The 15899-nt window shown below is 42.1% G+C and overlaps 1 protein-coding gene across 1 annotated transcript; it reads left to right on the top strand.

Annotated features, from left to right (window-relative positions):
• Positions 1-6: 6 nt before the first annotated feature.
• Positions 7-15783, top strand: CCSAP (centriole, cilia and spindle associated protein). Its single transcript, XM_085315485.1, has 3 exons — positions 7-384; positions 9188-9468; positions 12112-15783. The coding sequence occupies exons 1-3, from the start codon at positions 39-41 to the stop codon at positions 12283-12285; spliced, it is 801 nt and encodes a 266-aa protein (XP_085171611.1). The 5' UTR covers positions 7-38; the 3' UTR covers positions 12286-15783.
• The last annotated feature ends 116 nt before the right edge of the window (positions 15784-15899 follow it).

Below are 15899 nucleotides of genomic sequence, written 5' to 3'. Positions count from 1 at the left end.
GGGGTAGAGCGGCGGCGGCGGCGGCTCCCGGCCCCGCCATGGTGGTGCCGGCGCGGCGCGTCAAGACGGAGTACATGAAGCGCTTCAAGGAGCCCAAGTGGGAGTCGTGCGGCGCCTGCTACCTGGAGCTGCTGCACTACCGCCTCAGCCGCCGCCTGCTGGAGCAGGCGCACCGGCCCTGGCTCTGGGACGGCTGGGAGCAGGACGGCGGCAGCGGCAGCAGCACCGCGGGCTCCCCCTCGCCGCCGGTCGCCGCCAGCCCCGCGGCCGCGCAGGAGGAGGAAGAGGCGGTGACGACAGCGGCGGCGCCGAGCGAGCCGGCCGGCAGCCGTGCCGCCGAGGCGGGGAGGACGAGCCCGGCGGGGCCCCCGCGCCGGAGCCCGGGTAGGGACCGAGGAGAGAGGCGGGGTGCGGGGCTTGGCCCGCCCGAAGTGCGGCCGTTAGCGGCGGCGGCCGTTAGCGGCGGCGGCCGTTAGCGGCGGCGGCCGTTAGCGGCGGCGGCCGTTAGCGGCGGCGGCCGTTAGCGGCGGCGGCCGTCCTGTGGGGCTGTGTTTGACCCGCAATGCCGGGCCGCGGCGGCATGCCGGCCGTCTGACGCTCCTGCCCGGGCAGCGGGGCCGCTGTCGCCAGCCTGCGGCCTGGCGCGGCTGCGGGGCGGTGCCCGTCCGGCGGAGACCTCGCTGGCTACAGCCGCGTGTGAGCGGGCTCGGAGGCCCTGCCGGAGGCACCTGCCGGCGGTGGCCCATCTCCTGGCCTTATGGGGTGTGCCTGGCGCAGCGCTGGCCCTGCAGCCTGCGCCGCTGTAATAGTGTGATAACGTGAGTGGACTGTGGCCACCTCTTGGCTCTTCCTAGCAGCAATGACTTGCCTTAGGTCAGTGATGTCCGCAGAGTRTTCATCATGGTTCTGGCTTGTGATGGAGGCCTGAGAGTGTTGAAGTGTGCAAGTACYGAATGGCTGGTGCAGAGGAGAATGGGCTCAGATTCATGTGCAACATAAATTACACATTCTGCATGGCACTCTAAATGAAATGTGCTGTGTCTTAGGAGAGCATAGACCAGTAAGTGCTTAGAGATAGAAGCTCTTAACAGCTGAGGTTTTGGGACCTTGGTGGCACAGTTACTGGACTTCACAGTTCTGAAATAGTAGCTCCTCTGGATTGAAGGTTGTGTAAATGCTGTGTTCAGGTACTTGCTAGACCAGCAGAAAGCTGTAGCTGCAGCATCTGTGAGGTGTACCTTTAAAGAAACAGGTTGTGGTAACTCATCCTGAGTCACAGCTACTTATGTAAACTGTTGCCATGGAGGCAGTGCATCTCTGCCATTATATAAGCAGGTTCCTTGGTGGAAGCAGCAGCAAGTCAGACTATGTGCCAGTGACTGGCACTTGACACCATTGCTTTTCTAGAGGTGTACACATAGCCTTCTGTCTCTTTTAAATGCTTGGTTCCTACTGAGGTTTGTAGTAATGGGTTTGTAGCTGAAGTGAGGACAACTGCATGTGTGTAAGCAGGTGCAGAGCTGATAATTCTTCAGAAGCCAAAAGGCAATATATGCTAGAAGAATATTAACTATGCAGGTTGTGTTCTGAGTAGGCAGGTGTAACATTGATGAGATTGTAACTTAAGAACTTGACTGACAGATATTGGCCTGTAATAATGAAAAAATGTTATCTGGCAGCTATTGGTTGTCCTATCCCCTAGTGTATATGGAATCAACTGTGTACCTGGTGTTACCCAGTAGCAACTTTGCAGTGGAAGTCCTTGAATTGTTTAGTGGGGCCTTATGCTGTTTGTAAGTAGTGTTTCACTTGGTTCTGGGGTTGGGTATGTATTTGGACTGAGGAGACTAATTCACCTACTTCAATGTCCCTTGGGGTCAGAGCTTAACAGAATGATCTGTACTCTGATATTCCTGGCTAAACTGCATCCATTGTCCTTCAGTACAGTGTTATCTAAACAGCACAGCGAAAGTGTTTTTGTGTAAGATGCCTGATGTTTTGGAATAGGCTAGTGTTATGGAGTTYTGTAACAAGCTGTAATCCTCACAGTTGTGTGGACTTGTGTGGTACTCAGCTGCCACATCAATTGGCTGTACTAAAATGCTATTGAGCTGGAACAGTGACTTAATCTTAGGAATACCAAGGTATTAGAAATGGCCATGGATACTCTTAAAAACATAGTCCACTTGGATTGAAGAGGTTGGACAGCTTCTGGCTTGCAGGGTAAATAACATCTCACCTCTCTAAAGCTGTGCAGCGATAAAAGCACSTCGATTAACCTGTGTGTAATGGAGTATCAGTGTGTCTAATTTTGCCCTCAAGCAGGGTTTAGTAGTGCCTTCAGAAAGTTAGACTGGAGTATGTGTGGAAGAAATACTTAACATTTCTGTGCAAAGTACTAAGGAATTGCACTGTTGGCAAAAGAGTGAGGAAGGGTGGTGTGGAAAAATGCATTCTGGTGGGACAGGGTAAAGGCTTAGCTTTTAGCAAAAGGAAGTGGTTCCTTCGCTTCTGGGAATTCCAGAAACTACAGTAGATGTTGTTCAAGATGGACTTGGAATTTAAGTTTCTTAATTTTTCTGATGCAGTTTGAACATCTGCAGATGGGCAGATATAGTAGTGACCAGAATATCATTCTTCTGCTGACAGAACTAGTGGGGTAGAGCTTGTGATCTAAACTGGAGCAGCTGCTGCTGAGGCTACAGGCTGTTTCTTCCTTGCCAGGAAGATACTTTGATCAGTCCTTGGCGTACTCCCTGCTGCTGTGACTGTTCTCTGGGGATGGATCTGGCTGGTAGAGTCTCTTGGTGGCTTGATTCTAGTTACATCAGTTTTGGCAGCTGATTAAAACCTTTAGTTGTAGATGTGCTTTTCATACAGGCAATTAAAACTAGATGTTTTCTGCAGTCAGCAATAGTGTGACTCTCCAGTACATGCATGGCTGTTTCCTCCATGTGGCAGGGGGATTACAGAGTGACACTGGTCTATCTAGCTATGAGGCTTAGTGTGGTTAAGCCCAAAGGTGATTCAACTTTGTCACRGTTGCTTTAATAGCACACCTAATGTTCTATTACACTCTTGCTACATWACACTTACAGTGGGAGGAAAAATCTGTACCTAATCTTCAATTCCTTGCCAAGTGGCTTAGGGTAACTACTAAGTTCTGCAAGTATTTAAGAGCTTCAGCAAAATGACTGAAAACAGCTTGGCTTATGCTGTTGAATTAAGTGGGAACTTACTGTATATTGTTCAGTTTATAGCAATCAAAAGCAATCAAAATACTGTCTCAGTATTAGACAGTTATACAGATATTTTTCTTTTGCTTAGTAACTGTCTCTTTAAAAATGCAGAGGCGATAGCATAGAAACTATAATTCTGTGAATCTTGCATTATTCAACTGCTTTTTTCTGGAAGAACTTAATTATATTAAAGTGCTGTGGGGGTAGCTGAGTATCARTTCATGTTAATGACATCTGTCTTCTGAATCTGACATCCACCCACATCCTGCTGCATCCTCATGAGGGCCATAAAGAGACCTGTGGACTTCTATGGGAAATTTGGGCTCTGACTAAATGATATCTAAAGTGCTTATGGTGAAGCATGTTWGGCCAGCACTAATGTTGCCTAATATCTCAGGTAAACTAATTCTTATGGTGCATGTGGCTGGTGTTCCTTTTGCTCCTTAAGATGAACCTGCAAGTGTCTTATGTCAGTGTAGTATGCTTTTTGTGTGTCAGCAGGGTTCAGGCTGGTGTTCTGGCTACAACTCACAATATATGCATTCAAGCTGTGATGTTGCATGCAGCAATTTTTTTCTAGTAGAAACAATTACCTGTTCCTTATACAGCTCTTAAACTGCTTTTAATACACTCTTATGGTTAGTAAATGCTKCTTCTGTGTGTAGACAAAGCTGATGTCTATAGCTTGATTTGAAGGTTTAGTGATGTTAGTCTAAAGTGTACCACCAGCAAGAACCCCTGAGATGCTCTTATATTATGCTTAAGCTATAGCTGAATGATCTAAAAATGGTTCAGTGGCAATTCTGGCTTAATTCCTGCTGGCCTTTCACTTGCAACAGCTGTTAGACTGTTCTGTAAAACATGTCCRAGCATTGATGTGCTTAAACATAATCCAGTAAAACTTTAACCTAACCTAAATCAACTGCTCTAGTGGACACATCCTCAAAACTGTCAGCAGAATGATTTGGCTGGTAAGTGAAAGACAGGAGCTCTTGACAGCATYTGTGCTGACAAACCTATGTTTGTGAAATGATACTACTGCATGCAAATACAGGATAAAGCCATCTTTCCATTCTTATTACATTTTAACCTTGAGTGTTTTTGTACACAAGTCTTAAATGACACCAGTTTGTCACTGCTGTTAAAGCAGTTGCCACATATGATAGCCTGAAAGTCACTGATCTGGATTAGTGCAGCTCAGCAGAAGACCAAATTTCAGACTATTATTCCCTAATAGCATTTGCCATAGTGATGCATGTGTATTTGAGTTGGTTCAGGGACCTGGGAAGGAGTAGGTTGTGGAAGGGGAAGAAGGCAGTAGTGCCAGTTTAGGGGGCTATGATACTATGTTACAAAGTTCCTTCATTTTTTGTGCTGGAAACAAACATCAGTGTCAAGACAGTTGATGCTTTCTAAACTCTGCTGTGGATAARGCTTGTATGAGCCTAATGAACTCTGAACTGCTGTGCTGCAGGTAGTTCAACTACTATCCCAGTGCACTGCTTCATACATGATCTTGCTGGAAGCAATGACAACCTGTTCTAGCTGTAGTAGATGGTAACTGCTTTCTGCCCAGGTGTAGTAAGCTCATATCCATTGCTGCATACATGCCCCTTCAGTGGCCCTGGAGACAACCCTCTTTGGGAAGGCTGTCGCATATTCAGTCCTTAAAACTGTCATGATGTGCAGAGGGGATGTTGCCTGTSTTGTGCTTGCTCTAGGAGCTGATTTCAGTGCTAAATCTGAACAGGAGAGCTCTGAAGATGACATRGGCAGAACCCAGAGTTTCTAGCTTTAATTCAAAATGTTTCTCCTGAACCTGAGGTAGTGCTGTAAAGTGCAACACATGCATGTAAAGATCATATGGTTGATCTGCRGGTCTACCTAGGTTATTGATACTTCTGGTAAATCAGAGCCTTAGAAAGGGATTCATGTCTGCCTGATAACACACAGTGCTGTGGAAGGGAGAAAAGCTCCACCAGCTCCTGTCTGAGCTGCTGTGAAGGGGAGCTGTTATGTAAGTTGGGCAATGCAGGGGGATTTAAGTGACCTTTTCTGAGCAGGAGCTTTCCATGGCCATGTTGGGTGGGCCTGGCAGCCTTGTTCTGCCTGTTAAGCACTTAATCCCTTCCTGTCCAGTGTGTTCCACTTAGCATCCATGATGCAGTTTTAACATGTTCCTAGCTTTTTCTCTAGCTTGTTTAATCCCTGTAATGCCACAGTGATTTTTGTTCTATTCACAGCATGCACTACTGCACTTAGCAGTGTCTGCTTGGGCAGGCCTGTGGCATGGAAGAGGTGKGTTGCTGTTGCTGATGGTTGTGCTTCCTGAGCAGCCGAGTAACTCCTTCCTTACTATTAACTGCTGTTTTGCTACCTTCCTGTGAAAAGGAATGCCTAATAAAATAGGCTGGATATCAGCTGTATTTTTAGATAAGATTAAATTACAGTACCCTGAAAATATCTTAAACTGTAGGAATGAACTTATAAACACTTGGTATCAGAGGAGATATTTTAATGAAGTGCTATTATATGCTCAGACATACAGCATTTACTGTTAAACTACATGTGCAGCACTTTGCCACTTACCCATGTTCTCTTRCTATTTTGCCACAAGCTGGCTCAAATAATCTCTATACCATCTGGATTTATATTACAGTGAGCAGCATCCAGGCTTGTCTGTTACTTGCCTTGAAGTAGTATCTATGTGCTAGAATATACATTCAGTTGCAGAGATGCTACTTTTCCTTAATTTGAAGTTTCCATGTGGCATCACTGCTGCTMATGAACTCAAACACTCTTTTGTGGAGAAGGTGCAGTTCTCCCTTTAAGGGAGGATGGAGTGGCTTTCCAAAAGAACTCTTTTGCTTCAAGATTGACAACAAAATCTGTCCTTCAGCATCTTATTTTCTGAAATTTTTCCCTGGCATGCCCAAAGGGGTRCCTCCTGACATGACCTCCTTTTGGAGGGAAGCTTTGTGCCTGGAAAGAGATTCTTAACACCTCCCCCCCCCCAAAAAAAAAAAAAAAAAAGNACACCTCCCCCCCCCCAAAAAAAAAAAAAAAAAAAGATGTAGCCAGTCCTTTCTCAGGAACAGACTGTAGAGAGACAAAGTGGATTTTGCAAATGAATGTGTATTGCCTGTTGTGGCTGTGGTGAAGAGCCCTATTGCTAGAGTTATCATGTTGAGGTCATTTAGTCAGCCATGGCTGGATAAAAAGCAAGAAGGTGATAATGTCTGAAAAACTTAGTGCAGTCAGGATTGAGGTACTTGRAATTCCTCTAGCTATTTTTGCTTATCTGAGCTTACACTGTTTCTGATCTCCCTTCTCTATTCATTTGGCCTTGGCTACTCTTCTCRATTGTTTCAGACACTTAATTGAACTCAGATACAGCTCTTGGTGCTGTAGCACTGCTAGCTAGTTTTTGTGACATACTTAGGCACACTGCAGTAGCATCTGTAGCCAAGCACTGCACCTGCACAGCTTGGAACACAAATGTGTATAGCCTGGGCAGTACYCAGCACCAGGGCGTCTGTGCTGGCTGGCAGCAAGTGACAATAGYAGGACTAATGGTTAGCACGAGAAAGCATGGGCCTCACCTTCACTGCATGCCCCAGAATTCCCCTAGTCTTAGTCCCCTTCTCCACGGGCAGAGGGAATGTCAGGACAATGCACCACTAGATGCTTAACCAGCCTGCCAAACTGGTTACTTCAGCAGAGCTGAGCGGATGCAATATGCAATTAAAGCTGTGTAGATGGGATGTGCATTTGTTTGACTAGTTAAATTGTGGCAGCCAGCACGAATGATTGCTGTTGTCACAGGACAGACAAACCTTTCTGCTTAAGAGGATGATTAAAACTCGTTCTGGTTTTGTCTGTAGTCARTCTCTCAATGTGTAACAAGCTTTAAACTAGATGAATTCCTTCTACACCAATGAATGCAAGTAATGGCTGAAGATGCTGTGACTTGGAGCAGAAAAGCTTGCAACAGGTCCCTGCTTTTCTTTCACTGGCTGTACTGGCAGGCTTTGGAGACAGTCTGGCCACAATCATTTAACCCTCTAAAGTAATTTGCAGGTATCTTCTCAAAAAAACTGCCTTTTCAGGAAAAATCTGTTGTGCTTTAGTAAAGATTATGTTTCTTTTTAAAAGCAGCACAGCATTCTGAAACACTAATGGGAAGATTTCTACCTGTTAACTATTTAATTCTTGCAGAAGAATCTCAAAGGAAACTGTCATCTCAAAAGCATACCTTCCTCATCTCCGATCCCTCAGTTGAAGCTAGGCCCCTTTTGCCACTTTTGTACAGTGCTGGCCTCTTGAAGAGGAAGCAATAAATAGTGTGACAGAAAACACTCCTGTATTAGCACACTTATATGAGCAGAGTTTGAATGCCTYGCAATGTGTGCATCCAGTTGAAGGCAGCATCTACTGCCCAAAAGTGGACACCTGAGAAGGCAGGTTATTTACTAGTGGATGTCTGCTAGGCTTGTTTGGTTATTTAGCTGTTTTTAAGCAAAAGGCATATTTGACTTAAGTCATGGAAAGATTTTTGGATTGCAATGCCTGCCTACCCCTATGATGCTTTGGGATTATGCTCAGTGTCTAGCACCCCTTTCCAAATTGGTGAGGATTTGCAATATGGAGAACTAAAACAGGGTTTTATATTTGCTTTTTTTCTGAATTCGTGTTTCAGTAAAATCCTGTAAGCAGAATATTTTATTGGTATTAACAGATTAAAGACCTTGTGTCACCAATTCTGAATATCTTTCAAATCTCAAAGGTAGCAGAAAGCTTTGACCATTGTTTTCTAGTCAATGATCCCTATCCTGGGCACTCACTTGGCTACTTTTAAAAAAAAGTTATAAATCAAACTGGTTCAGAACTATTTGTAAAACTAACGAGCTGTAAGGCATACTAGTCATTCTGATTTATGAAGTACTGCAGTGCTATATTGGCTATTTGCTTCATTCACCTTAGGTGTAAGACCTGGGTTTTTGTACATAGAGGTAAGCGTTCAGGAGGTACTAAGTGCTGTTGACTCTGAGGCCCCAGGAACAWAGGAAAACTAGTTTCTTCATAGCTCTATTAATTCAAGGAGGGTAGGTTTTGTAGAACAACTGTCTCTTTTTTTATCACTCAATGTTTTACTATTAATTTATCACATAATGCTGATTCAGCCTTCAGTGTTAATCTTTGCCTGCAAGTTTAAGAAAGCTGCATATTAAATTTTCCCTCACAAACCTCTATATACCTTATGTCTGGAGGACAAATGCTGGACCTTTAGCTTGGTAACTTTTAAAAGCATATGTGGGGGAAACAAACGTAGGCTGGTGTTGTTCTCTGGGTATGAGGCTTTAAGTAAAACATCCAAAGCACCATTACTTCACAAAACTGATAGTATGGGTAAACTTTTGCTTCATGCTTACCCTTCCTATAAAGAAAACCTTCATCAAGATGTATAATCAAGGAGTCTGAAAATGGAGTACAAATTCTTTTCATGATGTGCCCATAAAACTTCATGATGTGAGGAGTTCTGTATTTTATTTACTTTGATTAGACTTGTTCTTCAGTGACTGGCTGGCAGCATCTCAATGCCACTCAGAAGTTGATCTTTGCTCTTCTGTCCTCACTATTTCATCCTTTCATCTTTCAGAAGATCACTGGAAACAATCTTGCAGCATTTACAGTACTGCATGTGGCTACTAGGTATCTGTAGCCTCACTAGTGAGGGCATGTTTAAATATGAGGATAGTGATGTACAGAGGGACTTAAATGATATTGTGGTTACTAAAGACATAATGTTAACAAAGGKATACCTCTGCTGCTAAGGAATTAGTGAGCTCTTATTTCTAAAAACAAACTGCCATGATGTATCAAGAGAGGCTCAGCAGATCAGACAAATTCCCAATGACAATGTATTTAAAGTGTAACTTTATTTTTAGAAAAAAGAGAAGATCAAGAAAAGCAGCAGAGAGAAGAACAAGAAAAAACTGTAGAACACCTTTCTGTGAAGGAAATGGACAAAACCAGCAGTACAGGACAACGTCCAAGTCGAAGTGCCTTGTCCAGTCGCAATGATCGGAAGTCAGCCAAAAGTCCTCAGAAGACAGATGCACCAAAGGAACATAAACATCCCTTTGCTCTGTATGGGTGGGGGGAAAGGCAGACAGATACTGGAAGCCAGAAAACTCACAACGTTTGTGCTTCTGCTTCAGTGAATGACGTAAGTGGAAAACTTTTAAAACTGCTGTAATTAAACTGTTTCATCTGCAGGCTGAAGATATCTAATACCTAGGCAAAACTTCCTAGGGATGCTTTTATTTGTGWTCTTGCAGGGCAGTGTGAGGACTTCAACAGCATCTGTGTTTTGCTGTGGGTGATAATGCCTTGTAAGCACTAGCTTATTGTGGTCATGCTGCATTATGCAGGAGGAGTGAGTTAGGGGCTGCTTCTGCTTGAGTCCCTTGAGGTTTGGTCTCTTTCCTCCAGGCTTGATTAAGATTTGAGCTGTATGCAAGTGAATCCCTTCAGGTAGCCCTCAGGCAGTAGGGTATCTGAGAAAAGGCTTTCAAAGTGTCCAGGAGAAAAATCTGTATCTTTGGATGCCTAACTTCGTACTCCAAAGACAGCCAGTTTCCCCTAGTATCTAATTGAGTCCTCAGATTTTTTGTCTTGAGGACTAAGATGACAATCCCAGAAATCTTTTTTTTTTTTTAAGAAAAATGGATTTTATGCTGCATCAAAATGGAGTCAACACTAGTCCTACCTCTAAAGCATGCTAATGCTGAAAGTGTACAGTGAATGCATAAAATCTTTCAGGACATACAAAACTTAATCTGGGAAATGSAGAGTCCTTATTAATTAAAGGAACACATCTGCCTATATCTGATTGCCAGTTTTGCAGGAAAGATGATGATCACCTCATGAGTAAAGATGAGTATAACAAGAGTGCTTTTGTACAGTTGTGTTTAAGGCCAGGTAATTTCTTATGAAACATTAGATAAGAGTTTTCATACTAGCTGCCCCATGTATCTGCTTTATCTAGTAATACAGCTATAACCTGTGGTCCATGTAGAAAGCTGTTAACRCATTTCTTACTGGAGAGTTAACACTTCTAGATGGTGTTCAAGAACCCATACAGGCATGGAGAAAGAAGTGTGTATTAATTGTTGGTAGGATTGACAGTACAGCACTACTATTAATATTCCTGCATAAAAAATTACTATAGCAATAAACCTGAAGTTTCATATGTGCAAAGCCGATAGATTAACTACTAATCCATTTTGAAACTCTTCATGCTTCACTAGTATATGCAAATTCTGATTAATGCTTGGTTATCTTGTTTCTGGCTGTTACAGTGCTACCAGCAAAGTGGCTGTTATAAATGTATTTCTGCATTCTGAACYTCATGACAAGAGAAAAGCATCAGGCAGTTAGCGCCAAGCGTCCCAGWGCAGGCAGACAGGTACATAAACACAAGGGTAGTGTTTAAGCTGTGGAAGGATGAATTTCCTGGGGCAATCTCTGGGAACAGGAGCTTCATTGGGAATGTATGAATGCTTTGCTGCTAAGATGCATTTTAACAGCCTGCTTCAGTGGGTTGAAGTTGGGGAATCTTGGCAGTAGAATGTCTGCATTGCATCACTGTAGACATTAGCAAAATAACATAATTACAGTGTACACAGTTAGAGATACTATCAGAACTCCAATGGATCAGGTTTACTTGCTTAGCAAGAAACATTAACCTTAGTGTTACAACAGTTCCGTTTATTTTCTTTTATAGTGTGCTTCAGGCCTGGTAAACAATCAGCAATGTGTCCCTGCCTCTGTCTTGTTTTGTTAATGCTAATTTAGACTCTGAATCAATGACTCTGAGGAATAAGGAGGATGGTGTTCTTGATGTGTAAGATACAGCTGACTGGGCAGTTTTGGGAAGGGCTTGAAGCAGTAGTCTTTCCTTTCCTGGATCACTCATATCAGAAATGAGGAACTCAGGGTCTTACTGCTCCTTGAGGGAAGGYACCCATCCTGATAATGGACATTACTTGTAATGGGGTTGATGAGCTTTAGTCAGTGTTGGAAGTAGTTGAGCCTAGTAACAAATTGGCAGCTGTCTTGAGTGTTGTTCATACTTTCAAAGAGTTAATGTTTTTTATGCTGGGTATGAAGCTACAGAACCTTAAAGATAAGGGCTTAGGGTTGGAGTGCAAGGACAGTATTCTGAAACATTTGCAATTAYGAAAACTGCTTGCATAGTATTTTGTCAATAGGGATGTTTCTTTAGGTGGAACTTTCATTTTTCTTGAATACTTCAAATGTGTTACTCTCCCTGAGATAAGACACAGTGATTCAAATTTGGAGATGGAAGCAAGTGAATGTAGCTCTATCTTAAAACTGAATTTAGGGAAAAGTGATTAAGATRTGCAGACATTCTTATAGCATGACATCAAGATTAAGTTACTGTCCTGTGAGGAGTTGCTAAGGATTAGTTTTACTACTGCTTAGTAAAGGATGCTTGGTCACATTGAGAGATGCTTAGGAATTTAAAAACTTCAAATGGTAAATAGGAGAGACAAGGTTTTAAGAAGTGTCAGAACTTACAAAATCTTGAATGTTTCTTTGCATCTTAATTGCTTTTTAATAGCATGAAATGGGAGGGATAATACAGATTTGAAGTGGAGGCATTTTTTCCCCCACAGTTCTATACTTCTGTTAGTGGTTATAAATAACAAAAAATGCAACCTCGCTACTAAACCCTATTTCTTCAGGATGGGAGGCTGGGGGGAGTAGGAAGTGACCCTCATCTTTTGGGGGGAGGGGGCATCTTAGGCTGTTTTCTACTCTAACACTAACTCTGATCTTTTAGATTCATGAATCTGCCCTACGAGCAAAGAACAGGAGACAAGTGGAGAAAAGGAAACTTTCTCAGAGGCGAGTACGATCTGCAGAAGCAGAGAAAGCTTGGCGAATAAAGCCTTCCCCACCAGATAACCCCTGGATGACAGAGTACATGAGATGCTACTCAGCAAGAGCTCGGTGAATTGATTTCCTTAAGCATCTTCAAAGAAGTGAAGCATATCAGGACACTGGTRCAAGGAACCAAACTACTTATGCAAGGTTTTTACAGGGAGTTTCCAGCTGTTTGTTACAATATTTGTAAGTTGGCTACCTACCTCACACTGGGGTGTATAGTTGGAGCCATAGCATTTGAAGAAGCTTTTGAATATAGCTACACAGATTTTTAAACAGTTCCCCTTTTGGGAATTTAAATTTCAGGGCCTCTCCTGAAGGTAGGAGAAGAACATTGGAGTACTGGCAGCCTAAGCAAACACTTTCTTGATGTTGGTTAAATAATTTGTTGACCATTAATTCAAAAGTTCTTAAGTCCTCCAAATGATCAGTAGATAATTTAGGGGGAAGACTTTAAAGATATGATGAAGAAGCATTTGCATTTATAGTGCTATTTGGTTCAATACTTCTCCCAAAATAAGTAGATCAAGACAGGTAACAAAGATGGGGGGGGTCCTGATGAACAGCACTAATAAATGTGGATGCTTTATGTAGAAAATTGTCAAGTGTAGTCTGTATATAAAAACTTAAAACCCCCAGAACTTGATTAGTGAATCTGCTGATATTTTCTTATTTTTTTAATTGCCGTTTAAGTCATTGGAATAAATTACTTGCCAATCTTGGGACCACTTATTTTCAGAGCACAGAATAGTTGCAGGATTACTTTGAGTTGCTGTGACTTGTACCAAATGACTGATGTGGACAATCATTATTTGATAGCTGCCGCTCAATCAGTTGCTTGTTGTACTAGTATTGACTTGGCATCACTATTAAGCCTGTGGTCACACTTTTGTGTTTAATCATTTCAATGCCAGTTTATCAATGGAGAGGGTTGGCTTCTGTGTAGTGAAGTCTATTTTTTAAACTTACGAATTTCTTTCTATGCTCAGTGAGGTCAGAGTGCAATATGCATTCCATTTGGTAGTATTATATAATGAGTATACTGGTAGAGGTTTTAAACTTGAAAATCATTTTGATAAACCTTGTAGACAAAGCTCTGAGAAGCTTTCTGCCTCTTAAAAATGGTGCAGAGCTCCTCACGGAGGAGATGGGGATCAGGGGAGGACAGAAAGGTACCTTCTGGTAATCCACAGTATATAATTGTTTATTTTTACRTAGTAGAAGTCACTTGTCAGTTCTTCAGTGTTTTTTCCTTTCAAGCTGCTGTAGAACTCTTTCAGTTTGGTAGCTGAGCTTTACATTCCTGCTGTAGTTGTGAGCTTCAAAGCTTTGAAATGTGCTGTTACAGCTTAGTTTTGATACTCTTTTTTTTTTTTAACACTGACTAAACTCGACTTTTCACAAGTAGCATCATTGTACTTCTGCAGCAAAAGCCTGGACTAGTCTTAGCTTCACTGCACAAACCAGKATTTCAGAAAATGACTGTATTCCATCATTTAGCTAAATCAGATCAGAATTTTGTAAGACTTTACGTGGGTGCCCAAAATGGAGGTTAACTATTCAGCTGGATGCCTTTATTCCATCTGAGATTTTATTAGCCAGTATGTAACTGCTATAAATATGCTCAAGTTGCTTCTGACACTGTTTTAATTCAGAAATCCAACCTAGCTTTGAACAGTAGTGGCAGAAATCTAACAAGCAGTATTTAGTAGCTGCACTGAATAAAAAAAAGCCTGTTAGTGTTGCCCAGAACACTGTATACACTTCTGGCTTTGTAGACTTTTTAAAAAGTGTGTAACCATAGCAACTGGATTGTGCCCTCAATTTGTCTGCATTAACTTTATTGATTTTTGTGGGGCAGGATTCATCTTGCYATGCTTTCAACAATGCTTCTAGAGTTCTCTTCCTGCTGAGAATGGAAGAGCCTAGAAGACCATGTGCCTACCTACCTTAAGTACCTATTTTATGATAAGAGGGATCTCCCACTAGATGTCAGCCTTCTCAATAATCACAGGAGCTCTAAATGTCTTCTGCCTTGGATACAGGGAACCAAACTTGAGCCATCTCAGAGGTGTTCAGGTGTTCTGCAGAGCATAAGAACTTCAGCTGCATGAGGGCTGCTGGGTACTGAGTGTTTTAGGAGTTCTTAATTTGTCTGGTCAAAACCTATCCCCCATGAAAAAGCTTGCTAAAAGGTGGCAGTGATGCTATTCAGGCCATTTGAGTCACTGTCATGCTTTTAAATAGTCTGTAGCTAAAAATAATTGTGGGTGCTATATTGGTATTCTCGATTTAAGTACTAAAATCTTGAACTGAGGGGAAAACTACTCTGCAGATCAGGCAGCTTTTCTGTATTTCCCAAATTCCCTAAGACTAGCAGGTTTGCTTTGAATATGTGAAATACAGTCCTGATCACTGTAAGTTGTATATTCAAGGTATATTTGGCATGTTACAGACTGAAGTCTGGAAAAWTGCTATTAGTGTTTTGAAACAAATTCTGAAAAAAGCTAATTGATTTGAAAAGCACAACTTTTCAAATATAAAAGCTTTAACCATATTCTTTAGATGCTTACAGAGAAGTAAGCCTGTCTTGTATCAAATCACTCATTCAAAGATGGAAAAGCTAGTGAATATTTACCCAGTCAATTAAGGGAGTTCTGAACTGTCTTACATGAACTCTTGAATTCAGCCATGTGGCAAATGCTTCTCACTCTGTTTTAAAAGTAAGGCTGGTAGTCATAAGAACAGAAAACATTCACAGTTGTCCGGTCTTCACTTGAAACAATAGTAGTCTGTTCCTTTCAGTTTTTGAAAGCACTTAGCTTAGTGAAACAAGATTTTCAGTGTGTAATGCTGCAATTTAATTATTGTGTTGTGAAGCCTAGTGTTTACAATGTAAAATGTTGCAATGAACTGTAAGGATGTTTCTGTAAAATAGAGTAGCATGCTTGTGCAGTTACATCTTCACAACTATAAATTACGAATTTTGTTACTGGAAGCTAAGTTAGTCAAGGTGATACTTAAACACAGACAAACTTAAACCTGTRAGGGACAGGCCTCAATTTTTGGTAAAGAATTTTATCCAGGTAGCAGATGCACATTTTAATCGAGTTTCTAGCTTGTAAGGAAATACATCAGTCCCCCTCACTTTTTTAATGGTGTAATGCACTGGCTCTGGATGAAAGGCCTCAGATTTGTTTTTCACCRGGACAGGGACCACAAGCTAGCAATCCAAGGGCCTACATGCAGTGACCTGTGTTCTGGTTTAATTCTCAGCTCAGTGCACACAGCAGTGAAGCCATACATGGAGCCTGACTTGACCTTGCTGGTAGCCCCTATAAGACTAGAGGTAGAAGAGAATAGGAAGCTGCCTCAGCTATTTTTAGCACTGAACTCACTTTAAAAACTATAGGGAAATACCATCTAAGCTTGAAGCAATATGTGATTTTTAAGAGTTTTTAATAGTATTTGTTTTTTAAAGCTTCTGTATTGTATGTAATAGTATAGTGACAACTTGTACATGTGAATAAAATAAGTGACACAAAGTGCCTTGGCTGCTTGTTCTGTAGTATTTGGCATTAGTTTTTTTTCTTTTTTTTTTTCTTCTACTGCAGGGCTCTTACAGACTCTGCCTGATGATTACAAACCCCACTAACTCTGGCTGTCTGCTTTTCCCATGTCTTA

Source organism: Rhea americana, unplaced genomic scaffold (genome assembly GCF_003343005.1).
Source record: "Rhea americana isolate MKP2758 unplaced genomic scaffold, rheAme1 scaffold_43, whole genome shotgun sequence".
Classification (NCBI taxonomy): Eukaryota; Metazoa; Chordata; class Aves; order Rheiformes; family Rheidae; genus Rhea; species Rhea americana.
The sequence above is the reverse complement of the archived record's forward strand: the minus strand, read 5'-3'. Positions and strand labels throughout refer to the sequence as shown.